The sequence below is a fragment of the Bubalus kerabau genome, chromosome 17, assembly GCF_029407905.1.
Source record: "Bubalus kerabau isolate K-KA32 ecotype Philippines breed swamp buffalo chromosome 17, PCC_UOA_SB_1v2, whole genome shotgun sequence".
NCBI lineage: Eukaryota > Metazoa > Chordata > Mammalia > Artiodactyla > Bovidae > Bubalus > Bubalus kerabau.
The window spans coordinates 63,873,753-63,901,037 of NC_073640.1; the positions used below are offsets into that span (position 1 = coordinate 63,873,753).

At 41.6% G+C, this 27,285-nt stretch overlaps 1 protein-coding gene and 1 pseudogene across 10 annotated transcripts in view; one reads left to right on the forward strand and one right to left on the reverse strand.

The window, feature by feature from the left end:
• Positions 1 to 9,250: 9,250 nt before the first annotated feature.
• LOC129631059 (60S ribosomal protein L38-like) lies at positions 9,251 to 12,828 on the reverse strand (annotated as a pseudogene).
• Positions 12,829 to 13,153: 325 nt separating this feature from the next.
• LOC129631053 (craniofacial development protein 2-like) overlaps positions 13,154 to 27,285 on the forward strand; it is a 30,562-nt gene continuing 16,430 nt past the window's right edge. For 5 of the 10 annotated variants that reach the window (XR_008703868.1, XR_008703870.1, XR_008703866.1 and 2 more), the window contains exons 1-3: positions 13,154 to 13,588; positions 17,038 to 17,133; positions 20,084 to 20,379. Coding sequence is in view for 2 of the 10 variants with exons in the window: in XM_055551821.1 (XP_055407796.1) it covers positions 23,333 to 24,271 (939 nt within the window). In the remaining 8 variants the exon portion in view is untranslated. Of the gene's footprint in view, positions 13,589 to 17,037; positions 17,166 to 20,083; positions 20,380 to 21,983; positions 22,598 to 22,632; positions 24,885 to 27,285 lie in introns of those variants that run through there. The other 5 variants (XR_008703869.1, XR_008703864.1, XR_008703865.1 and 2 more) reach the window with 5 other exon arrangements.

Below are 27,285 nucleotides of genomic sequence, written 5' to 3' on the forward strand. Positions count from 1 at the left end.
TGGATGTGAAAGTTGGACTGTGAAGAAAGCTGAGTGCAGAAGAATTGATGCTTTTGAACTGTGGTGTTGGAGAGGACTCTTGAGAGTCCCTTGGACCACATGGAAATCCAACCAGTGCGTCCTAAAGGAGATCAGTCCTGGGTGTTCACTGGAAGGACTGATGTTGAAGCTGAAACTCCAATACTTTGGCCACCTGATGCAAAGAGCTGACTCATTTGAAAAGACCCTGATGCTGGGAAAGATTGAGGGCAGAAGGAGAAGGGGACGACAGGATGAGATGGTTGGATGGCATCACCAACTCAATGGACATTGGTTTGGGTGAACTCAGGGATTTGGTGATGGACAGGGAGGCCTGCGTGCTGTGGTTCATGGGGTCGCCAAGAGTTGGACACGACTGAGCTACTGAACTGAATTGAACCTGTATTCTTGTGTGAAAAGTTCATGGACAGAAAAGCCTGGAGGGCTACAGTCCACGGGGTCACAAAGAGTTAGACATGACTGAGCCACTAAACTGAACTGAACCTGTATTCTTGTGTGAAAAGTTCCATGGACAGAGAAGCCTGGAGGGCTACGGTCCACGGGGTTGCAAAGAGTTGGACACGACTGAGATACTGAGTATGCACAGTTCAGTTCAGTCTCTCAGTCATATCCGACTCTCTGTGACCCCATAAATCGCAGCACGCCAGGCCTCCCTGTCCATCACCAACTCCCAGAGTTCACTCAGACTCACGTCCATTGAGTCAGTGATGCCATCCAGCCATCTCATCCTCTGTCTTCTTCTCTTCCTGCCCCCAATCCCTCCCAGCATCAGAGTCTTTTCCAATGAGTCAACTCTTCGCATCAGGTGGCCAAAGTACTGGAGTTTCAGCTTTAGCATCATTCCTTCCAAAAAATCCCAGGGCTGATTTCCTTCAGAATGGACTGGTTGGATCTCCTTGCAGTCCAAGGGACTCTCAAGGCTCTTCTCCAACACCACAGTTCAAAAGCATCAGTTCTTTGGTGCTCAACTTTCTTTACAGTCCAACTCTCACATCCATACATGACCACTGGAAAAACCATAGCCTTGACTAGATGGACCTTTGTTGGCAAAGTAATGTCTCTGCTTTTGAATATGCTATCTAGCTTGGTCATAACTTTCCTTCCAAGGAGTAAGCGTCTTTTAATTTCATGGCTACAGTCATCATCTGCTGTGATTTTGGAGCCCCCCAAAATAAAGTCTGACACTGTTTCCACTGTTTCCCCATCTATTTCCCATGAAGTGATGGGACCATATGCCATGATCTTCGTTTTCTGAATGTTGAGCTTTAAGCCAACTTTTTCACTCTCCACTTTCACTTACATCAAGAGGCTTTTTAGTTCCTCTTCACTTTCTGCCATAAGGGTGGTGTCATCTGCATATCTGAGGTATTTTATTATTGATATTTCTCCCAGCAATCTTGATTCGAGCTTGTGCGTCTTCCAGCCCAGCGTTTCTCACAATGTACTCTGCATATAAGTTAAATAAGCAGGGTGACAATATACAGCCTTGACATACTTCATTTCCTATTTGGAACCAGTCTGTTGTTCCATGTCCAGTTCTAACTGTTGCTTCCTGACCTGCATACAGATTTCTCAAGAGGCAGGTCAGGTGGTCTGGTATTCTCATCTCTTTCAGAATTTTCCACAGTTTCTTGTAATCCACACAGTCAAAGGCTTTGGCATAGTCAATAAAGCAGAAATAGATGTTTTTCTGGAACTCTCTTGCTTTTTCCATGATCCAGCAGATGTTGGCAATTTGGTCTCTGGTTCCTCTGCCTTTTCTAAAACCAGCTTGAACATCTGGAAGTTCACGGTTCATGTATGGCTGAAGCCTGTCTTGGAGAATTTTGAGCATTACTTACTAGCATGTGAGATGAGTGCAATTGTGCGGTAGTTTGAGCATTCTTTGGCATTGCCTTTCTTTGGGATTGGAATGAAAACTGACCTTTTCCAGTCCTGTGGCCACTGGTGAGTTTTCAAATTTGCTGGCATTGAGTGCAGCACTTTCACAGCATCATCTTTCAGGATTTGAAATAGCTCACCTGGAATTCCATCACCTCCACTAGCTTTGTTCATAGTGATGCTTTCTAAGGCCCACTTGACTTCACTTTCCACTGAGTATCCACAGCTGAGAGCAAAGCCTTTTCAAAACCCAAGGCCCCCAGGTGATTCCCACTAAGCAGTCATCCCCCCCACCTCCCCTCCCCTCCTTCAAGGGCACAGCTCAGGCCACACCCATCATAGAAAGAGCCTCTCCCCAGGGAATCAGGCTGACATTCTTTGTTTCTAGAAGTTCCCGCCCTAAATCCTCCCTTTCTGAGGTTTCAGGCTGCAGCTCCGGGCTCCTAAATGCAGGTCTTCCTCCTACGTTATTTCAGAAACCCTCAGAGCCTGGGTCTGGTAGCCCAGTTGGCGGGTCCATTATTGTCTCTCGTGAATTGTTCTGCGGCCTGCTCTCTGTAACGCAAGAAGAAAGGAGAAGAACTCGCAGGGGTGGTCTGCAACGGGCGTGCAGGAAAGGTGAGCACCAAACCCAAGATGTGATTAGCATATTAGGTTAGTCTTGATTACCCACTACAGGAACACAGAAAGTCAGAAAAAAGCTCAGAAAAGGGTGAGAGAACCAAGAAAACTTTTTCTTCTTGTTCACTGCAGAAGTTGCAGGTTAAAGAGTTGTGTTGTTGCATTTGAAGGTATTTTCTCAACATGTAGTTATGAGTTTGCAACATAATATCCCCAGAGAAGACGCAGAGCAGGAGGAAGAAGAGGAGGAAATGGCAGCTTCTCAGGTAATTGTCCTGGCCCTGGTCTGGGGCTGTGTCTGCTTTTCCTTCTGAAATGCCTGGACTGAGGATCCGCAAACCTTTAGTTCTCTGCTTCTAATTTTTCTGCCTGGGGTGTTTGTTATCAAAACCTTATTTTCTCTCTCTTTTCTTTTAATAGTGAAGCCAGTCTCCTTAGACTATTTCTTCCTTGTGTCCCAGAGCCTTTTTTCCATTGTTTGTATCCCAGCTTTCTAGAGAGCGTGATGATTAGTGATTTTCAACTGGTGAATGTATTCCCTTGGTGAGAGATCAATTCAGAGAGGCACTGGTATCCGAGATTCCCACTGGGATGTAGTTCAGTGTTGGGATCTTAGAGAAGTAGGGGAAATGCAGTGATGAGTTTACATCTGGATGCAATTCAGTTCTTTAGAACAGGAGTAAGAAAATGTCCTTATAAGTAGAATGAACTCAGCAGTCCAGAATTTTTCAGAAATGAAAAAAGTAGCAGACACTATCCTCTATATCTATAAGAAATGATTGCTGTTAAACGTATTATTAGGTTACAGATCATGGGAGGTATATATGAAGTGAAATTTGCTTAAAACTGACATCTTTTCACCATAGGTTCAGATCATGGATTCCATAATATTGCCAAAATATTCGGTGGTAATAGTGCATTTTTCCTTGTACTTCTTACCCCATGACCTCAGATGTTCACTGGTTTAGGTGTTTGTGTGAGATTCCCATGCTATGAAGTTCATTTTTTTTTTCCTGTCTGTCTTGAACAAGAGTCTTGGAAAGAAAAACTGAGGGATGTGCCTAACTATCACAGTTAATGAGGAAACTCAGTATCTTTTTAGTTTCTCTCTGGTTTGGAAAATGAACACTGTTGGCTAAAACCAATGCACAACTTGATAGTTTCGAATCAAGCTTTATCTGGGGCAAAATGAAGCCTGCAGCCCTGGAGAGAGCACCTCAAATAGCTCTGAGAGACTGCTTTACAGTGGCAGTGGGGGAAAGTCAGTCTATAAGATTTTGGTGAAGGGGTGTTCTGCTGAAAGTTTTCGCTTTTGTCTCAGGTTAAAAGGGTTTATTAACAAAATAAATCACTTGTTACATACAAATAAATAATACAGACATTTACTTAAAAATTGCCAAACTTACTTTCAATATACTAACATTAAAAGAAAAGAGAAGTAAAAACAACAGAGGATACATCACCAAATTGGCTTCTGACCAACATCCAGACTCGGAACAGCACTGGGAAGTCCCAGGACACAGCACATCTGGAGTCTCAATGGGGAAAATGTCCCAAGCAGAGCTTCTGCTCATTGGGTGAGACTTCAAACTTTGCATTTCGGGTCTGGTTTATAATCCCAGGAGGGATACAAACTGATAACTTCGCCAATCTGTGACCAAATTGCAAGCCTGGTTCTATGTTAAAGCTGTTTGTTTTGTCTTGTAAAACTCGGAATGTTGCTAAACCTGGGGTTCGGTTGGCTGGGCCCCCCAAGGTCTCAACAATCTCAAGATTTCTCCCTCATCTTATCTCTGGTGCTGCAAGTCTTGCACTCACCGCAGGCAGGCACTCAGTCGCTTTCAGTCGGGGCAGTGTCCAGGCAGGTTAGAAGCAAGGTCAGAGGCCTGTTCGACTTTGTCTCTGAGGCCTAAACCAGACTATTCATTTCATTTCCCTACAAGGGGGAGTTTAGTGCAGTCAGGCTCTTACTTTACAAAAGGTTTTCTGCCAGTCGTGAGGAGCTGGTGTCACCATTTAGTGATTTTCTAGATATAAAGAGATGCAAGGGTTTGGATCATGAAATCAGTTCCTGACAAGACCTGTTCCACCAGATTCCCTGGAGCAGAGTGCCTCAATCCACCCTGAACTCCCTCTGGGGAGAGTTTACAGCTGCAGGGACCATAGGGCTCATTCTTCCCAGAGGCAGATGGCAAATGCCTTGGTTCAGTTCCTGGCAATCCTCTTGGCAAGTGCCAATTTGTAGTTGACAACACTCACGTGTGTTTAGTAGAGATGCTGGGTTTTGGGAGGGAGGGTTTTCATTACTCAAGTCCAGGTCTGATCACTTCCAGTACACTCTGCGCTCACATCACACACATAGTCTCTACATTTTTTAATTTTCCAGAATGTTTACAAGAATCATGTTAGTGCTAATCTATGTTCAACTGTGCTAAATTTTAAACTATATCTCTGTGCAAAAGATAGATTTTCAGGAAATTAAAAAATTCAGAACCAGAGCTCTACTTTATTTTATATCATTGTGTATGTCTGCATCCTAGTCTATTTTTAAAAATTAATAATATCATCCTCAAATACTTATGCACATTTTTAATCAGTTAAAAATTATACTGATTTTATTGACATGACCGTTTTTCTCTGTTACTAAGTATATAGCCCCATTTTAGTGTATGTTTATGTGCGAGAACATGTTGATATGATTTGATCTATTTTTTTCTTTGAAGAGTCCCTCAGAAGGGAATCATGATCCACTCCAGTATTCTTGTCTGGAGAATTCCATGGACAGAGGAGCCTGGCAGGCTACAGTCCATGGGGTTACAATGAATAGGACAAGACTGAGTGACTAACACTTTCTTATTTACAAATATTATCAAATATTATTTACAAATACAGAAATTTCTATAAATTTTCATTAGAGTTGTCTCTGTGTATTTTTCTGTTTTTTAAAGTCTAGAGTCCATAAATTGAAGTAAAATTTAAGCTCTGCCATTTACAGAATGTTTGTTAAAATATTTGCCAAAAGGTGCATCAGCAACATGATTGATTTTACATTATTTCTGTTGCACATTCAAGACTCTTCTAAAATTGTCAGAAAGATATATAATATATTCTAAAATTAAAATGATTCTTACTGCCAAGGTTGCTATCCTATTAGACTGTAAAATAATTAAAGCACTTGAAGTTGAAAGTTAAGTATGAATTCTTCCCTTACTTTCTACTTCATTGCTGTTCAAAAATAGTCATTAATGGAACACAATTTTCAACATTGCTAGTTAAAATAAACTTGTTTAAAATGGGCCACATTTGTCCCACTCCAGTACTCTTGGATCAGAGTATGCTTTTTAAAAATATTTCCTGTTTCTTTGATAAACAATTTATCCTGTGTCACGAGTAAAACACTCAAAAATAAATATGCCAATGTTGATCTGATTATTTTACAATTTCTCTTCCAGATCAGAATAGTTTATGTAGTGATTTGTGGATCATATCTCATCCTCTTCTCTTGGGGTTAGAAATATGGTACAAAATATTATATTATATTAAATTATATTATTGTGTAATACCGGCCACTCTCCTAGATCAAAACCAGGTCTCTGAACTTGCTGTTTTCATCTTGGGTCACATTAGGAAGTCTTCCCGGAGAAGGCAATGGCACCCCACTCCAGTACTCTCGCCTGGAAAATCCCATGGATGGAGGAGCCTTGTAGGCTGCAGTCCATGGGGTCGCTGCAAGTCGGACACGACTGAGTGGCTTCACTTTCACTTTTCACTTTCATGCATTGGAGAAGGAAATGGCAACCCACTCCAGTGTTCTTGCCTGAAGAATCCCAGGGACAGGGGAGCCTAATGGGCTGCCGTGTATGGGGTCGCACAGAGTCGGACACGACTGAAGCGACTTAGCAGCAGCAGCAGCAGGAAGTCTTCCCACAGCCATATGACACATGTACTTTGTATTTCAGGGACGGCTGAGGTTCCAGGATGTGGTCATAGATTTCACTCTAGAGGAGTGGGAGTGCCTCGACCTCGGTCAGCGGGAATTGTACAGGGACGTGATGTTGGAGAACTACAGGAACCTGGCCTCCTTGGGTGAGGATAACTTTCTTCCAGAATCCCTGATCTACCCACCTGGTTTGGTCCCTTCATTTGTAGAATGTCTCCTGGAATCTTCTGCTTCTTATAATAGAGTTTCAGAATCCTGCTTTTTAGGGGAAAATGGGAATCTGTGAGTTTAGAAAGAAGACTTCATGATGATTATGATTGTAACCTTTTTCTTCCTGATGTAATCTGCCACCTTTTAGGTTAGTGGCAATTCTGTAAGTTTTGTAGTGTAAAAGGGTGTCACTTTCCTTTTCAAATCAGATTTCTACTACCTACTTTTACCTTAGCAGTACTTCACTAGAATCTCGGATCTGTTCTTTAATGTATTTGTTAGTGTTGTAAATGTCCTTTCAATAAAGTATTTGGGAAAATCATTCTCTAGGCTGTATTAACAGTCAACCACGCGTTCTCTTCACGCATGAATACATATTGGATTGGAAACTGATGAAACTCTAGCAAAACAAATATTCCTTTCTCTGATGAACAGGTCTCGTAGTCTCTAAGCCGGACCTGGTCACCTTTCTGGAGAAAATGAGGGATCCTCAGGATGTAAGGAGAACGGAGACAACAGCGATACACCCAGGTATGTCTGAATGGATGGAGCAGATGGTTCAGGTGAGAGGTCCAAACATCAGAGAGGAATCTATCCTTTGTATATGGTTTCAGAAGATCTGCTTCAGTGGATATGATTTTGGGGAAGTCTGGTTATATTTCTTTTGCTGTCATAGACGGATATCTCCTGCCCCATTGTGTCTCTTTAATCATTCATGAATTCATCTCCAGTGATTACTTTTCTCATTCACAGTGAGAGTTAAAATTCTCTTCTTGGCCTGTGACAACCTGCATGAGTTGACTGCTCTTCCATTTCTTGGGGATCCTGGGAAAACTGTGCCGATTTCTGAGTAACTCTATGATGCTCCTTTTAAAGTTTGTTTCTACCTATAGACAGAAGTGTGTAAGTGGAGCTGTAGACAAACTGTTAAAGTTCTAGGAATACTAGGGACGGATTTTTTTTTCTTCTGATTTATAATTTCTAAAACACTGGAAGCTACAAATATGAACTTATAAGTTTTAAACTCAAGTCATTTCTTCACTGCATCAGTCAAAACCTCCCTAAAATGAGAGAACGCAAATCTCAGGGTTACTTCAAAGTTTCTTATTTCTTTATATGAATTCATGTTAAATATATTAAGTGTATCTGTCCCAATTCCTCAATGCTAAAATACTTGAATATATTCAATTACCTCAAAGAATGTTAAAATAAATTGGCATAAGAGATTAGAACATTTTCCACCATATTTTTAATGGTTGTTAAACTATTAGAATTTTTAGATAATATAAGGAAATCTTTCAAAAATGATCTTATTGGAGTATAGCTGATTTACAATGCTGTGCTACTGTACAGCAAAGAGAATCAATTATACATATATATGTATATCCACTACATATCCATTCTTTTTTGATTACCTCTCATTTAGGTCTCCATAAATCACTAAGTAGAGTTTCCTGTGTTCTCATCATATCTTTAAAGTCTTACTTCTTATTTAATTTCTGAAGAATGACTACTTTATTAATTTATCTTGTTTGTTATCAGTTTCCCTGGACTTTATCCCACATATCCTCACTTTCTGATGAGTTCTCTGTCAATATCAGTTATGACTTTTAGATTCAAACATCTAATAGAACATTCTCAAATAAAAACCTGTGTGATAAGAAGTGGAGCCCAGTAAGAGCCCTTCCTAGAGCCTGGCAAGGAGGGGCTGGCACAGAAGGAGAGAGGCTGCAATGGTGGGTCTTCCCTTTGGGCATCACTCACCAATGGTGCTTTGCACTATAGAGGTTCAGGCTTCCTCCACAAGCATCCCGTTTGCAGAGCTCCTCCCTCCCTCCTGTCCCCTCAGGATGTCTCCTCACAGCCAACTGCAGTCCTCTGCCTGGTTCTCCTCTCCAAACCCCACATTCCAGCACCCAGCCCTTGTCTGCAGTGGTGGACACCCTCTCAGGCTGGGTGGGCAGGGCTGGGGTCAGCAGCCTTTGTACAGGTCTCACTGTGTCCTGCTGCCACAGACTGTTGCTGTGTTGTCTTCCCACAGAGAATGAGGCTCCTCTTCTACCCTAACTGAGCTCCCATCCCATCCCAGTGACCGGCTTCCCCAGATGTCAACCTCTCCTCTCTTCAGTTCCCCAACTAGGATTGGAGGTCCCATACCACCTCTTCCATTTCCTTCTTCCTTCTTTCGTCCTACTTGGCTAATCAGGGACCTTTCTTGTCCTTTTAGGTGTCCAAGATCCTCTGTTAGTGTTCAGCTGGGCTCTGTGAGAGTTGTCCCATTTGCACATGTATTCTCAATGCATCTGTAGAGAGATGAACTCCACGTCTTCCTAATCCTCTGCCATTTTGATCTTTCCATCTCTATTTTATCCTTAATCTAGCAAAGGTTCATCAATGTCATGTAAATATTTAAGGATGTTCACTGAAAATACTAAAATGACTTGTTATTTGGTATCTTTCAGCTGTGTCTTCTTAGGACACCCAGGGTTTGATGCCAAAGGATCCAGGGTTAGAAGATGTATTCCCAAAAGCAAACCTAGAAATAAATGAAAGATTTCACCTTGGCAACTTACATTTAATGAAAGACTGGGAATATACAAGGGCATGTGAAATACAGAGAGGATGTTTGCAAGGACATAAGGAAATTGAGACAGTTTCACATAATACAGATATGACTGCCAAAAAAAAAGTACTATGAGTCAGTTTGGGGAAAACACCAATTTCAGGCATCAATATCTGCAGAGAGTGCATGTTTTTAAGCAAAGACCCACATCATTTTTGAAATATACATATTCTCTGAAAGGAAATGTCTAAAATCTGGAAAGATATCCAGTCTATACTGCAAATACTCATTCAAACTATTCTGAACATAGGCTTCAATTAAACATAAATTCAAACATGTCTGAAAACCAGATATTTAAAATCATATATAAAAAATCAGGGGGAAAACTCCCGATATAAGCAGTTTGAGAGCTCGGTAAGCAAGGGGTCATTAGTCTTCCAACAACAGATATATTCTCTCTGTTCCAATATTTGTAATGTTGATAATAATACAAGACACTTAATCCAACCACCATAATTGAATACATATCGTGATATGGTTAATGGGGAACAACTTTTCATGTGTACTAAAATAGGTCAGGCCTTAAGTAAGAGCTCCACCCCCAATAATTACAAGAGTATTTGTGATGGAGTGAGACGCGATACAGGCAATGACACTGGGCATAAGGTTGAACAAGTCTCAAACCTGAACAAGTATCAGAGACCTCAATGTCCACACAAGGTTTTTAAAAGTAATAAATGTAGGAATATCTTTTATCAATGAACACATCTTTATATAAGAGTATTCATATTGGAAAGCAGACTTATAATTGTAATAAATATGATAACGTTTCTTTTTTTTCCTTGTTTTTTTGAGATTTTTAAAATTTTAATCCAGTTTAAATCAGTGTGTGTGGTTCATTTCTGCTCCTTCACTGCTGAACCTGGGGGCTCAGTCTGCTTCAGCTTTTCTGCCTTCTTGTCCGTGATGACCAAGGTGTAAAGATATCTGCTTCACATCATCCTTATTTTTCTTGATCTTGACAGATTTGGCATCCTTTCGCCCAGCTGTGAACCGATTGTCCTCGATTTCTTCAGTTTTGCAAGGCATGGCGACAATGCGCGGAGATTGCAAGGGGAACAGCAGGAGAGGATCGCTTGGAGCACCCCGGAAAGTTTCTGATCCGTCTTCAGATCTTACTCGACAGCAGAGGATTCAGAATCCACGGAAAGAGAACAAGTGTAATATATGTGGGAAAGTCTTTACTAACTCATCCAATCTAAGTAGACATAGGAAAATCCATTCAGGAAGGAAACCTTTCAAATGTACGGAGTGTGGCAAAAGCTTTATGCGTGGCACTGATCTTACACAACATCAACGAATCCATACCGGCCAGAAACCTTATAAATGTAAGGTATGTGACAAAGCCTTTAACTGTAGCTCAAGTCTTACTCGACATCAGCGAGTTCACACTGAAGAGAAGCCTTATAAATGTACAAAGTGCGGCAAAGCCTTTAAACAGAACTCAAGTCTTAATCATCATCAGCGACTTCATACTGGGAAGTCTGACCAATTTAACAAATGCAGTGAAATCATTACTTGCTGCTCAAGTCTTACTGAACATCAGGTAATTCATTCTAGAGAAAAGCCTTATAAATGTAAGGATTGTGGCAAAGGGTTTATCAAAATTACGAGCCTTATTCCACATCGCCGAATCCATACTGGAGAGAAACCTTATAAATGTAAGGAATGTGGCAAAGCCTTTACCCAAAGTTCAAGCCTTACTCAACATCAGCGAATTCATACTGGAGAGAAACCTTATATATGTAAAGAATGTGGCAAAGCCTTTCGTCAGAGCTCAAGTTTTCATAAACATCAGAGAATTCATACTGAAAAGAAACCTTACAAATGAAAGGAATGTGGCAAAGGCTTTAATCAGAGCGGTCATCTCGCTAGACATTTGAGAGTACACCCTAGTAATGAAACAAGTGATAGAAGAGATTTGTCCTAAACATACACCAGAAAACATGAGAGTTTACACAAGAAACACATGGGAATGATGTAATAAATATGTAGAAAAGTATTTAATCAAAACTCAAATCTAAGTAAATATCAGAGACAGCTTACTAGAAAGCATTTCGTCAATCCTGTTTTCTGAAGGAGAATTACTGCAGAGAGTAATCTGTAGTTAAAACATTGAATCAATGTTTCATATCAATAGAAAATTGATATGTTAGCTATGGATCATGAGATGAATGGTTGGTGTTTAAGATGTTACAGTTATTAGCATTGTATCCTTATTTCGACTGACATGATTTGAGATTATTTGAAAACCAAAATGAATGTAATTCAACTCTCAAATACTGCATGCTAGGCTTTGTTTCTAGTGTGTAGAAACAAATTTTTCTGATGGTTACTACCTCAAAGATGAGAGAAGACCTTCTATATTGTGTTGGAACCATTTATATCTAATCTCCATTAGAAGATTAAAGACACAGTAATGTAAAATGTACAATGAACATCTAAATGTAGGTGTTTGTCATTGATGTCAAATATCCCTGTAGGTCACGTCATGTAAGTGACGATGGACTCTTTCCATGTATTAAAGTAAGACAGAGGTTTGTTCTAAATTTTCAGTAGTTATATCACTTGATTTGTAAGAACTCAGTGATGGTTAACTAAAATATTGACATATCTATAATATCAACAGAAGTCATGGATATTAGTTGACAACGTTGAAATAAAAACATCTTCTGTGATAACCTAGAAACGTATGGGAAACTCTTCCTGAAAAAATCATATAATTAGGGTTTGTCAATTTACTAAGTGATTCCTAGCCTCTGTTTTGTAAACCATAGAAATCACAATTCTCAGATCATTGTATCAGAAAAATAAATATCTTTCTCTATGCTTGTAATTTGTATTTTAATCAAGGATCACACAGTTTGTTGTAAAAGGTTTTATTTCAACTATGTTTTAAATATGCTAATTAATAAAAGTGAGTAGTTTTTAGTGTTTTGGTTGATTGTAATGAATTTAGTGTTAACCCACCACCACCACCATTAACCTCTCCCACTTTTTTTAAGGTTGTAGAGAAGAGACTGTAACAAACTATTTGGTAGCAGAGAAAGATGCCATTTGGCTTTAAACCTCTAATAATTTCAGATATTTTCCACTATTTCTATGTTGTATCTACTCTCTCATTTTGTAACTACTCGGACACTGTGACGGTTCTAATAAGGATTGTACAGAGGACTGTTGAGAGCCTCCCTGACTGCTCCGTGCTGTTGCTGCCTCAGCGTCTGTCTGGGGAGCAGGCAGCCTGCAGGTCCTTGAACTCACACCAGCCAGTCCTGTGAGCACCGCCACTAGATGACCCCCTTCCTTGAGACCAGCAGTCTTGCTGAACCCCAGGGTCTACTTCACAGGCCCCCCTTTAATGACACCCTCAGAGCTCACCAGATTCCTGCTCCTCTTGGTTTGAATGGACCCATCCACAGTCAGCCTGGGGAGCCCACAGAATTTCATTCAGGGTCACCTACAGAGGTCTGAACCCCAAGTACTGGAGCTTTCTCTACTTGGTTCTCTGCTTGACTTTCAGAAATTCCCACCCTAGACCCTCCCCTCCTGAGAGGTCTCAGGTGTGCTGAGTGTGAGGGCTTCAGCTCGCCTTCTGAACCTGGTCTTGGGGGAGAAGCATCAGAATAAACAGGGAACTTGATAAATACTCCTTTCATGGCCCCACCTCAGACCTGCAGATGCATAACCTCTTAGAGTGGGGAACCTGACCTCGAGGGCTTTGTATTCACTGAACTGGTTCAGAAAGAATCTTTGGCCAAGTGATTTCCATCTGCTTCCATCAGGATCACGTGATCAGCATTAGGAAATGACCTCCCTTGTGCCCTCCCCACAGAGTTCTCTCTCGGTCCTGTGGGAGCATCAGAATGGTGTGTAGGAAGTGCTCCAGGGGATTCTAAGGGGAGGCCTGGCTTAAGCATGTGGCTCCTGGTCCATTTGTGAGAGCTGAGGCCGGGCTTCAGTCTGAGGAGAGGCAGCAGGGTTGGTCTAACTGGATTTGGACTGGGGAAGTCAGTTAGCTTATATGGTCTGTGTGAGCAGAGGGTTAGGAGCTCTCTGTGGGGAGAGAACAATCAAGAAATAAGTTCACAGGCTGGTCTCCAAGTAGGAAGTGATTGTTCTTGAATCTTTCCTGAGACAGAGTACAGGAGAGGTGGTTGCAGGTTATAGAGCTGCGCGGATGCCTTTAAAGGTATTTTCTCAAGATGCAGAGGTGTGTTTGCTGCATAACATTCCCTAGAGAAGACGCAGAAGAGGAGGAAATGGCAGCTTCTCAGGTACATGTCCTGTCCTGGGTCTGGGGTTGTGTCTGCTTTTCCTCCTGAAATGCCTGGACTGAGAACCTGCAAACCTTTAATTCTCTACTCGTATTTTTTTGGGGGGTGGGTGGGGGTGGGGCTTGGGCTGTTTGTTTTCGACTATTTGCTTTTTCCTACAATAGTGAAGACCAGCTCTTTAGACCACCCCTCCCTTATGTCTCAGAGCCCTTTCTCCATTGTCTGTATCCCAGCTTTCTATAGAGCAAGATGAATTCTCCGTGTGATTTAGATCAGATGGAAAGTCATTTCAACTGGTGAAAGTTGAAAGTATATTCCCTTTGTGAGAGATCAACATGAGGAGTCACTGGTATCCAAGATTCCCACTGGGATGTAGTTTGGTGTTGGGATCTTAGGGAAGTAGAGGGATTACAGTGAGGAGCTTCCATCTGTTTGCAACTTCAGATCTTTAGAACAGGAGTAAGAAAATGCAGTTATAAATAGAATGAACTCAATGGTCCGGAATTTTTCAGAAAATTTTGAAACAAAAAGAAATAATATTGTAAGGTCTATATTATTAAAATAACCTGCTCTTAAAATATAGGACGCAGAGCAGGGGAGGTATATATGAACTGAAATTTGCATGACTGACATTTTTCAGGGTAGATTCAGATCACCTGTTACCATTTATCCCATTATACTGCATCTTTCCTGGTTCAGGGTCTTATATGAGATTCCAGCACTGTGATGTTCACATTTTTCCTCTTCATCTTTAAGAAAGGTTTTGGATGGTTGTCAGGGACACACAGAAGCCACCAGTTACAGTAGAAATCCATACCTTCTTAGTTTCTCTTTGCTTTGGATGCTGAACAAACCTGTGTTTAGTGGGCATATTGGGTTTTGGAAGTGGAGGTTTTCATCATGCAAGTCCAGATCTGAGTTTACATTGTACTCCACTGTCATATCTCATATAATCATCGCATTTTTTGATTTTCATGAATAGTTATGATTATTCCTAATGTTTGTGTAACTATGTTAAATTTCTAAAATATAGCTCAACACAAGTGATATAGATTTTGAAAGAAAGGACTCAGAACCAAGAACTCTAATTTATTTTATATTGTTATGTGTGTTTGTATGTTAGTGTATTTAAAGCACACAGACTATCATCCACAAATAAATGAAATTTAACCAGACTTTATTGACTTGAGTACTTTTTCTCACTTTTAAAACATATATACTTCCCATTTTAGTGTGTATGCACAAAAATGATAACATTATTTGATCCATTTTTGAGGTATATGTTTATGTTTTTCCCAGTTACCTACACTGGTATACACATTTATTAGAATTGTCTCTGTATTTGTCTGTGTTCCTTTTTTATTTTTTTCATTTTTATTTTTTATATTATGAAAGTGCATGTGAGAGACATGTGAAATACAGAACAAAGTTACATAGATTCTATTATATAATATATATTAAAAATAGATGAATTATGATTTTAAATTAGTTCAGTTCAGTCGTTCAGTCGTGTCCAACTCTTTGCGATCCCATGAATCACAGCACGCCAGGCCTCCCTGTCCATCACCAACTTCCGGAGTTCACTCAGACTCACGTCCATCACGTCGGTGATGCCATCCAGCCATCTCATCCTCTGTCGTCCCCTTCTCCTCCTGCCCCCAATCCTTCCCAGCATCAGAGTCTTTTTCAATGAGTCAACTCTTCGCATGAGGTGGCCAAAGTATTGGAGTTTCAGCTTTAGCATCAGTCCTTCCAATGAACACCCAGGACTGATCTCCTTTAGGATGGAGTGGTTGGACCTCTTTGCAGTCCAAGGTACTCTCAAGAGTCTTCTCCAACACCACAGTTCAAAAGCATCAATTCTTCGGCGCTCAGCTGTCTTCACAGTCCAACTCTCACATCCATACATGACCACTGGAAAAACCATAGCCTTGAGTAGATGGATCTTTGTTGGCAAAGTAATGTCTCTGCTTTTTAATATGCTATCTAGGTTGGTCATAACTTTCCTTCCAAGGAGTAAGCATCTTTTAATTTTGTGGCTACAGTCACCATCTGCAGTGATTTTGGAGACCAAAAAAATAAAGTCTGACACTGTTTCCACATCTATTTCCCATGAAGTGATGGGACCAGATGCCATGATCTTCGTTTTCTGAATATTGAGCTTTAAGCCAACTTTTCCACTCTCCTCTTTCACTTTCATCAAGAGGCTTTTGAGTTCCTCTTCACTTTCTGCCATAAGGGTGGTGTCATCTGCATATCTGAGGTTATTGATATTTCTCCCAGCAATCTTGATTCCAGCTTGTGCTTCTTCCAGCCCAGCGTTTCTCATGATGTACTCTGCATATAAGTTAAATAAACAGGGTGACAATATACAGCCTTGATGTAATAACCATGAACTAGCCAGTTAAAAATGAGCTTGTTAAAGAAGAATAACTCTGGCCTGACTCCAGAACTCTTGAATTGGAATCCACTTTTAAAAAATATTCCCAGTTTGGAGAAAAATATTCAAGTTTGGTTGATAGATGATTTATTCTGTATAACACAAGAACAACATTCTAAATAAATATGCCTCTGTAGATCACATCATAGTACAGTTTTTCTCCCAGATAAAAAGAATCTCTACAGTGGTTTTGTGAATTGTATACCATCTTTTTTCTGGGGCTAAAAATATGATAGAGAACATTAGCGTGTAAAAATTATATTCTTGTGTAATATCAGACATTCTCCTAAATCAAAACCATTTCTCCTGCTGGTTCCATCTTGGGTCACATTAGGAAGTGTTGCTATGGCCACATGGCACATGCAACTTGTATTTCAGAGACTGCTGACATTCTGGGATGTGACCATAGATTTCACTCTAGAGGAGTGGGAGTGCCTGGACCTCGGTCAGCGGGAATTGTACAGGGAAGTGATTTTAAAGAACTATGGGAACCTGGCCTCCTTGGCTGAGGATAATTTCCTTCCAGAATCCCTTATCTACCCTCAGGGTTTTGGTTCCTGCATTTCTAGAATGTCTCCTGGGATTATCTGCTTCTTATAATAGAGTTTCAGACCCCTGCTTTTTAGGGAAAAAAATGGAAGTTTGTGAGATTATAAAGACTTCATGATGATTTATGATTCTAACCTTCCTCTCCCTTGATGTAATCTACCTCCTTCTCTCTGGATTACTAGGAATGTTATAAGTTCAGTGGTATAAAATAGTTCTGCCCTCATTTCAAAATCAGATTTCCACTACTTACTTTTGCCTTGTAGTACTTTACCAGAATTTCAGGTTCTCATTTTTATGTATTTGTTAGTGTTGTAAAGGTACTTTGAATAAAATATTTGGGGAAATCATTTTCTAGGCTGTGTTAATATTCTACCACACCTTCTCTGCTCACCTGAATACACACTGGATTGGAAACTGATGAATCTCCAGCACAACTAAGTTTCCTTTTTCTGATGAACAGGTCTTCTTGTCTCTAAGCCAGATCTGGTCATCTTTCTGGAGCAAAGGAAGCATGTGTGGGATGTAAGGAGAATGGAGACAACAGCCACATACCCAGGTAGGTGTGAATGGATGGAGTCGATGACTCAGGTGAGAGGTCCAAGGATCTATGAAGAAGTCATCCTTAGTCTTGTGATTTGGGAAGATCTGCTTCAATGGATAAGATTTTGGAAAAGTCTGGGTTTATTTCTGTTGCTGTCATAGAGGGACATCTGCCCCATTCTGTCTCTTTAATCATTCATGAATTCATCTGCAGTGAGTACTTTTCTCATTCACAGTGAGACCCGAAATTCTCTTCTTGGCCTGTGACAACCTGCATGAATTGGCTGCTCTTTCATTTCTTGGGGATCCTAGGAAAAATGTGCCCATTTCTGAGTAACTCTATGATACTCTTTTTAAAGTTTGTTTCTACCTCCAGACAGAAGTGTGTGAGTGGAGTTGTAGATTCACTGCCAAAGTTCTAGGAAAACCGGAGACACTCCCCCCCCCCCCTGATTTATATTATCTATAACACTGCAAGCTACAAATATGACCTTGTAAATTTTAAACTCAAGTCATGTCTTCACTGCATAAATCAAAACCTCCCCAAAATGAGAGAATGCAAATCTCAGGGTTACTTCAAAGTTTCCCTTTTCTTCATATGAACTCATGTTAAATATCTTAAGTGTATTTGTTCTGACTTCTCAATGCTAAAATACTTTAATGTATTCATTTAACTCAACGAATTTTCAAATAAATTGACATGGGAGCTTAGATCATTTTCTACCATATTTTTATAGTTGTTTCTCACTGTTAAGATTTTTAGATTATATGAAGACATCTTTTTAAAAAGTTCTATTGGAGTGTAGCTATTTTACAATGTTGTGCTGCTGTACAGCAAAGAGAATCAATTATACGTATACATATCCACTCTCTTTTAGATTTCCTTCCACTTAAGTCTCCACGGAGCATTGAGCAGAGTTCCCTGTGTTCCCATCATATTTTTAAAGTCTCATTTCTTATTTAATTTCTTAAGAACTACTACTTAAGTTTATCTTGTTTGTTATCAGCTTCCTCGGACTTGTTCTATATATTTCACTTTCTGATTAGTTGTGTGTCAATATCATTTATGATTTTTAGATTCAAACATTGAATAGAATATGCTCAAATAAAAACAGATGTGGTAAGAAGTGGATTAAAGAATTATTAAGCACCTAGTATTTGTGAAAATGTCTGGTGTCTCAATTCAACATGACTTAAAGCAAAAAGTCATCACTAGATTGCCTATCTCTTTTTCATTTAGTGGTTCTTGTAGGTTTTTATCTTGCTCCTTCCTCTACAACGTATTTCTTTGTCCTCTCATTTTGTCCAATTTTTTTGTGCCTGTGGTCTCTCTTGTGAAGGCTGCAGGATCCTAGTTCCTCTTGCTGTGATGTCTGCACCCTCATGGGTGAGGTTGGTCCAGAGGTTTGTGCCCTTATCTCCTTGATCTGGGCTTTGACTGTTGTTACTGTGACCCGAGCCTGCCCTGGGTATTGAGGGGAGCTTCCCCTTGGCTCTGTGGCTGTCGCTGCCCTGTCTGTGGTGGGGTCTGCTCCCTGGTGGGTAGAATAGAGCCCACCCAGATCTGTTTCTTTGCTGTGATTCTGATCTGTGGTTGAGGCAGGTGGGATTGGAGCACACCCACTGGGAGAGAAGACCCTGAGTATTGCTCCTCTGGGGTTGTTCACCTCTGTGTGTGCTCTGTGTGTCAATTTCACCCATTGTGTGAGTCTCATGTGGCCCTGTGTTGGCACTGCCCTTGGCCCTACTTTAATCATGGGTATGCCGGCACACGGCCCTGGTGTCTCTCAGAATTTGTTTTCAGCAGGTCACCAGCATATATCCTCTGAAGTCAGGTCCCAGAATGGCATTCATCATGGAGCTGGACCCACTGTAGTGCTGTGGGGCAGCTCAGACTCCGGCCTGGCCCCGCCCCCTAGCGTAGGAGCCCACAAAGTCTACAGCTGCTAAAGCTACACCTTCTGTGTCTGGGGGAGCCCTGGTTGTCCATTCAGATGCTCTGTAGGTTACAAAGACAGTTGTGATGGTATAGAAACGAGTTTGTGCAGCTTCCAGTAGAAGATTTCAGCTTTACTTCCTTAATTTCCAGACCCTAGGGCTCAGCAGTGTTTAGCCCCCTCTGTGCATGTGGACGACCCATAGGCACCTGCTCCCGAGGTTTCCCAGAGCCCACCAGTCTACCCTGGTAGGGAGGGGGCACAGAGGAGGAGGCAGCAGCCAGCATCGTGAGAGCACCCACCCTGGCGGGAGCCCTTCACACTGCCTGGTGAGGAGGGGCCGGCACAGGGGGAGAGAGGCTACAAACAATGGTGGGTCTTCGCCTTGGGCATCACTCACCAATGGCGCTCCGCGCTATGATGGTTCAGGCTTCCACCTCAAGCATCCTGTTTGCAGAGCTCTTCCCTCATTCCTGTCCTCCTCAGAGCCGACCGCAGTCCTCTGCCTGGGTCTGCTCTCCAAACCCCACATTTCAGCACCCTGAGCCCTTGTCTGCAGTGGTGGACACCCTCTCAGGCTGGGTGGGCAGGGCAGGGCTCAGTACCCCGTGTACAGGTCTCACTCTGTCCTCCCGCCACATGCTGGCTGCCATGTTCTCTTCCCCGGATGTGGAGTTCACCCCTCTCTTTCTGCTCCCCTCAGGGTTGCAGGTCCCATCTCGCTTCTTTTCCTCTTCCTTTTCCTTCTTCTTTCTTTTGACCTACCTCGCTCAGCAGGAATCCTTCTTGTCCTTTTAGGTGTCTCAGGTCCTCTGCTAATTTTCTGCGGAGGCTCTGTGAGAATTGTTACATTTGCAGATGTATTCTTGATGCGTTTGTGGAGAGAGATCAACTCCATGTCTGCCTAATCCTCTGCCATCTTGGTCCTTCTGTCTCAATCTAGCTAAGGGTTCATCAATTTTATGTAAATTTTAAAGGATATTCACTGAGACTTGTAAGTAAAATACCATGTTCTTTGGTATTTTTCAGCTGTGTCATCTCATAACATGCAAGATTTGATGCCCAAAAATCCAGAGTTAGAAGACTTAATCTCCAAAGCAAAGCTAGAAATATATGAAAGAGTTCACCTTGGCAACTTATATTTAATGAAAGACTGCAAATATACAATGGCATGTGAAGGACAGAGAGGATGTTTACATGGATATAAAGAAATTGAGACAGTTTCCCATAATGCAAACGTTAGTGCCAACAGAAATCAAGGATATGAGTCAAACTGGGAAAAACAGCCATTTGAGACATCAACATCTGCAGAGACGTGTATGTTGGTAAGAAAAAACCCACCTTGTTGTTTGAAACACACATGTTCTCTTGAGAAAAATGTGGAAAATCTGGAAAGTCATCCAGTTTCTACCGCAAATAATCATTCACACAATTCTGAACATAGGCTTCATTTAAACATACATTCAAAAAATGCCTGAAAACCAGAAATTTAAAAACGAGGGGGAAAATTCCCAATATAATCAATTTAATGAATCTTTTAGCAAGGGTTTATTATTCCTCAACCAACAGATATTTTCTGCCCATTCCACAATCTGTAATGTTGATAATACCAGGAGAGACCTTAGTGAACCATCACTGTCCAATACACGTGGAGGTATACTTAGTGTGGAACGACTTTACAAGTGTAGTAAAATGAGTAATGCCTTACATAAGAGCCCTACTCCCAATAATTACAAGAGTATGTATGATGGAGTGAGAAGCTATTCATGCAATGAAACTGGGTATAACCTTGACCAAGACCCAAATGTTATGAAATATCAGGGACTTCAATTATCAATGATTCTAAAAGTAATCAATGTAGGAATGTCTTTTATCAAAGCTCAAATCTTACTAGTTATAAGAGCATTCATATTGGAGCGAAAAATCATAATTGTTGTGAATACGGTAAAGGTTGTAATCAGTCTTCAAAACTTATTCAGACTAAGCAGAAATGCTGCAAATGTAATAAATGTAGAAAAGTTCTTAGTAAATCATCAAGTCTAAACAGACATAGACAAATTCATATAGGAAGGAAGCCTTTCAAATGTACAGTTCAGTTCAGTTCAGTTGCTCAGTTGTTGGGGGCCGGCGTGAGGCACTCTGCCCATGGCAAAGGTCATGAGGAAGGAGGCTCGACATATGCAAAGGCGGGATCGAGCCTCAGGAGTCCCCCTGGAAATCCTCGAGCATCTACCCCCATAACCAGAGCCTGCCTACTTGACTACTTTGTGCTCTCACCTACACCTCTGACTTTACGGGGGGCTGTCCCCCACCACCTCTTTCGGAGAAGGAGTTAACCTAGAGCTCCAGTTAATAAAAACTCCTGGGCGTGACAAGAGTGTTTTAACCTACAAACTCCTCTGAAGGTTCTCTAGCCTGCCTGACAGGCTTGTCCAGCCACATGTGATTGCTCACAGCCTCCCAACCGTGAGAGGCATGAGATGCTTTAAACCTTCTAAAAACAGGTTCCTTAGAAAAGTTAGAAAACTATTAGTATAAGTATAATGGGCTGATTAGAAATTGTATTGGTGAAGGGTTTTTCATTTGTTGAGCCAATGTTTGTTGCTAAGTCTCCATATCCCCTGCCCTTACACGCATTAATGAATATAAAGAAATAAGTATTAACCTTTGATATTAATCATGTTAGACCTTAGGCTAAGTAAATTCTTTCCTTAACTAAAACCCACCACACCCTCACCCTATAGGAATGTAACTTTATCCATGCTGTTGCTGCCTCAGCATCTGTCTGGGGAGCAGGCAGCCTGCAGGTCCTTGAACTCACACCAGCCAGTCCTGTGAGCACCTGCACTAGGTAACCCCCTTCCCTGAGATCAGCAGTCTTGCTGAACCCCAGGGTCTAACAGGCCCCCCTTCAATGACACCCTCACAGCACTCATCAGAATCCTGCTCCTCTGGTTTGAATGGACCCATCCACGCTCAGCCTGGGGAGCCCACAGCACTTCACCCAGGGTCCCTTATAAAGGCCTGAACCCCACGTACTGGAGCTTTCTCAGCCTGGTTCTAGCCTGATCTCCCTCAGGGGGGCCCTCAAGTCTGCCTGTGAATTCTCTCAGGACCTGGAGTCAGAAACTTACCTCCCTCATTTCCCTTGTGGTCCTTTGTGGAACTGAGACATTCCACAGACTGCCACAATCTCATTTTAACAAGTGCAAACCTTAAAAACTGACAAGAACTAAAATTAAAAGCCATGTTAATATTCTGAACTAATATTCATAAAATTCTACACTATGTATTTTTAGCATGTGTTTCTTGTCTATGCTTAAAGAAGCTTCTTTCCATGGCTTTGACATACATTGAATGCTATATATAAACATATGAAGGTATACATTAGCAGTGAAAAAACTAAGAATGAAGAGTGTGTCTGTATTTGTACCCTGGTCTTTTGAAGAATTAAGAAGCATTAGATCAAAATTGATACTTTCAAACTTTTTGATTTACTAAGAACTGAGAAATGACAGATTTTTAAATTAAATATATTTTACCTATTTTTCACTGAGTTCATTTTCCCCAAACTTCAGGAATCTGTGTTTTAAAGGAAACACCATACTGTTTTATGGTAACATAAAACTGAACACCAGACTGAAACCATAATCACAAGGCAACTAGCCAATCTGATCACATGGACCACCGCCTTGTCTGACTCAGTGAAACTAACCAATGCCATGTAGGGCCACCCAAGATGGACGGGTCATGGTGGAGAGGTCTGACAGAATGTGGTCCACTGGAGAAGGGAATGGCAAACCACTTCAGTATTCTTGCCTTGAGAACCCCATGAACAGTATGAAAAGGCAAAAAGATAGGACACTAAAAGACGAACTCCCCAGGTTGGTAGGTGCTCAATATGCTACTGGAGATCAGTGGAGAAATAACTCCAGAAAGAATGAAGGGATGGAGCCAAAGCAAAAACAACACCCAGTTGTATATGGGACTGGTGATAGAAGCAAGGTTCGATGCTGTAAAAAGCAATATTGCATAGGAACCTGGAATGTTAGGTCCATGAATCAAGGCAAATTGGAAGTGGTCAAATAGATGGCAAGAGTGAACATCGACATTCTAGGAATCAGCAAACTAAGATGGACTGGAATGGGTGAATTTAACTCAGGTGACCATTATATCTACTATTGTGGGCAGGAATCCCTTAGAAGAAATGGAGTACCCATCATAGTCAACAAGAGAGTCTAAAATGCAGTACTTGGATGCAATCTCAAAAATGACAGAATGATCTCTGTTCATTTCCAAGGCAAACCATTCAATATCACAGTAATCCAAGTCTATGCCCCAACCAGTAACACTGAAGAAGCTGAAGTTGAACAGTTCTATGAAGACCTACAAGACCTTCTAGAACTAACACCCCAAAAAGATGTCCTTTTCATTATAGGGAACTGGAATGCAAAAGTAGGAAGTCAAGAAACACCTGGAGTAACAGGCAAACTTGGCCTTGGAGTACAGAATGAAGCAGGGCAAAGGCTAACAGAAATATGCCAAGAGAACACACTGGTCATAGCAAACACCCTCTTCCAACAACACAAGAGAAGACTCTACACATGGACATCACCAGATGGTCAACACCGAAATCAGATTGATTATATTCTTTGCAGCCAAAGATGGAGAAGCTCTATACAGTCAGCAAAAACAAGACCAGGAGCTGACTATGGCTCAGACCATGAACTCCTTATTGCCAAATTTAGACTTAAATTGAAGAAAGTGGGGAAAACCACTAGACCATTCAGGTATGACCTAAATCAAATCCCTTATAATACAGTGGAAGTGAGAAATAGATTTAAGGGTCTAGATCTGGTAGACAGAGTGCCTGATGGACTATGGACAAAGGTTCGTGACATTGTACAGGAGACAGGAATCAAGACCATCCCCAAGAAAAAGAAATGCAAAAAAGCAAAATGGCTATCTGAGGAGGCTTTACAAATAGCTGTGAAAAGAAGGGAAGCAAAAAGCAAAGGAGAAAAGGAAAGATATACCCATTTGAATGCACAGTTCCAGGGAATAGTGAGGAGAGATAAGAAAGCCTTCCTCAGAGATCAATGCAAAGAAATAGAGGAAAACAATAGAATGGAGATCTCATCAAGAAAATTAGAGATACCAAGGGACTATTTCATGCAAAGATGGGCTGAAAAAAGGACAGAAATGTTATGGACCTAACAGAAGCAGAAGATATTAAGAAGAGGTGGCACGACCCAGATAATCACAATGGTGTGATCACTCACCTAGAGCCAGATATCCTTGAATGTGAAGTCAAGTGGGCCTTACAAAGCATCACTATGAACAAAGCTAGTGGAGGTGATGAAATTCCAGTGGAGCTATTTCAAATCCTGAAAGATGATGCTGTGAAAGTGCTGCACTCAATATGCCAGCACATTTGGAAAACTCACCAGTGGCCACAGGACTGGAAAAGGTCAGTTTTCATTCCAATCCCAAAGAAAGGCAATGTCAAAGAATGCTCAAACTATTGCACAATTGCACTCATCTCACACGCTAGTAAAGTAATGCTTAAAATTCTCTAAGCCAGGCTTCATCAATACGTGAACCATGAACTTCCAGATGTTCAAGCTGGATTTGGAAAAGGCCGAGGAACCAGAGACCAAATTGCCAACATCTGCTGGATCATCGAAAAAGCAAGAGAGTTCCATAAAAACATCTAATTCTGCTTTATTGACTATGCCAAAGCCTTTGACTGTGTGGATCACAATAAACTGTGGAAAATTCTGAAAGAGATGGGAATACCAGACCACCTGACCTGCCTCTTGAAAAACCTGTATGCAGGTCAGGAAGCAACAGTTAGAACTGGACATGGAACAACAGACTGGTTCCAAATAGGAAAAGGAGTATTTCAAGGCTGTATATTGTCACCCTACTTATTTAACTTATATGCAGAGTACATCATGAGAAACGCTGGGCTGGAAGAAGCACAAGTTGGAATCAAGATTGCCGGGAGAAATATCAATAACCTCAGATATGCAGATGACACCACCCTTATGGCAGAAAGTGAAGAACTACAGAGCCTCTTGATGCAAGTGAAAGAGGAGAGTGAAAAAGTTGGCTTAAAGCTCAACATTCAGAAAACGAAGATCATGGCATCCGGTCCCATCACTTCATGACAAATAGATGGGGAAACTGGAAATAGTGCCTGACTTTATTTTTCTGAGCTCCAAATCACTGTGGATGGTGATTGCAGCCATGAAAGTAAAAGACGCTTACTCCATGGAAGGAAAGTTATGACCAATCTAGACAGCATATTAAAAAGCAGAGACATTACTTTGTCAACAAAGGTCCATCTAGTCAAGGCTATGGTTTTTCCAGTAGTCATGTATGGATGTGAGAGTTGGACTATAAAGAAAGCTGAGTGCCAAAGAATTGATGCTTTTGAACTGTGGTGTTGGAGAAGACTCTTGAGAGTCCCTTGGACTGCAAAGAGACCCAACCATTCCATCCTAAAGGAGATCAGTCCTGGGTGTTCATTGGTAGGACTGATGTTGAAGCTGAAACTCCAATACTTTGGCCACCTGATATGAAGAGCGGACTCATTTGAAAAGACCCTGATTCTGGGAAAGTTTGAGGGCAGGAGGAGGAGGGGACAACAGAGGAGGAGATGGCTGGATGGCATCACTGACTCAATGGACATGGGTTTGTGTGGACTCTGGAAGTTGGTGATGGACAGGGAGGCCTGGCATGCTGCGGTTCATGGGGTCGCAAAGAGTTGGACATGACTGAGCAACTGAACTGAAATGATACTGTTTTAAGTTTTAGTTTTTTAAGGACCCTCCATCCTGCTGTCTTTAGTGATTGTAGCAGTTTACATTCCCATGAACAGTGTAGGATGGTTCCCTATTTTCCACATCCTCTCTAGGCTTTTTTTCATAGCTTAGTCGATAAAGAATCTGTCTACAATGCAGGAGACCCAGGTTCGATCCCTGGGTCAGGAAGATCCCCTGGAGGAGGAAATGGCAACCCACTCCAGTATTCTTGCCTGGAGAATCCCATGGACAGAGGAGCCTGGTGGGCTACAGTCCATGGGGTCACAAGGGTAGGACACAACTTAGTGACTAAGCCACCACTCAGCGTTTCTGATACTATTTGCAGGCCCTTTGATAATGGTCATTCTGACTGATGTGGGATGTGATATTATTGTAGTTTTGACTTGCATTTATCTAATAATTAGTGATGTTGAGCATCTTTGCTGTACCTGGCAGCCACCTAAATGTCTGGAGAAATGAGGTCTTCTGCCCATTTTTTGATTGTGCAGTTTGTTTGATATTAAGTTTTTTGATACTATAGTCACTGTTTCCCAGGGGTTGTAAAGTTCAGGCTATAAATATCCTGAGTCTAGAGTACTTCCAGAACCATGAAATAATCTGTGTAAAACTGTCATGATGGACACACGTTGCTATACATTAGCCCAGACTCATAGTGTGCAAACACTTCCCAAGTGGCACTAGTCATAAAAAAAAAAAAAAAAATCTGCCCGCCAGTGCAGGAGTGGAGAAGGCAATGGCACCCCACTCCAGTACTCTTGCCTGGAAAATCCCATGGACAGAGGAGCCTGGTAGGCTGCAGTCCATGGGGTCACTAAGAGTCGGACACGACTGAGCAACTTCACTCTGAATTTTCACTTTCATGCTTTGGAGAAGGAAATGGCAACTCACTCCAGTATTCTTGCCTAGAGAATCCCAGGGATGGGGGAGCCTGGTGGGCTGCTGTCTATGGGGTTGCACAGAATTGGACATGACTGAAGCAACTTAGCAGCAGCAGCAGCAGCAGTGCAGGAGATGCAAGACAGGCAGGTTCCATCCGTAGGTTAGGAAGATCCCCTGTACAAAGAAATGACACCCATTCCAGTGTTCTTGCCTGGAAAATTGCATGGGCAGAGGAGCCTGGCAGGCCACAGTCCATGGGGTCGCAAAGAGTTGGACACGACTTCACTTTCACTTTCAATTTCAAATACACATTTATGGTTCATGTCCAAAGGCTTTGGTCCCTTCCCAACATACATTTTAATCCATCCTCCATGCCTGCCTAGGGTTTATTTTCACAGAAAGCTGTGACGTAAACACCTTCGTAAAATCGTGCCTCCCGGTCTCTGAAGATGGAGGCCCCCTCACCTACAGATAGGTGGTCAAAACGCAAATCATTTTGGGAATGCCTGTGGCCCCAGGGGT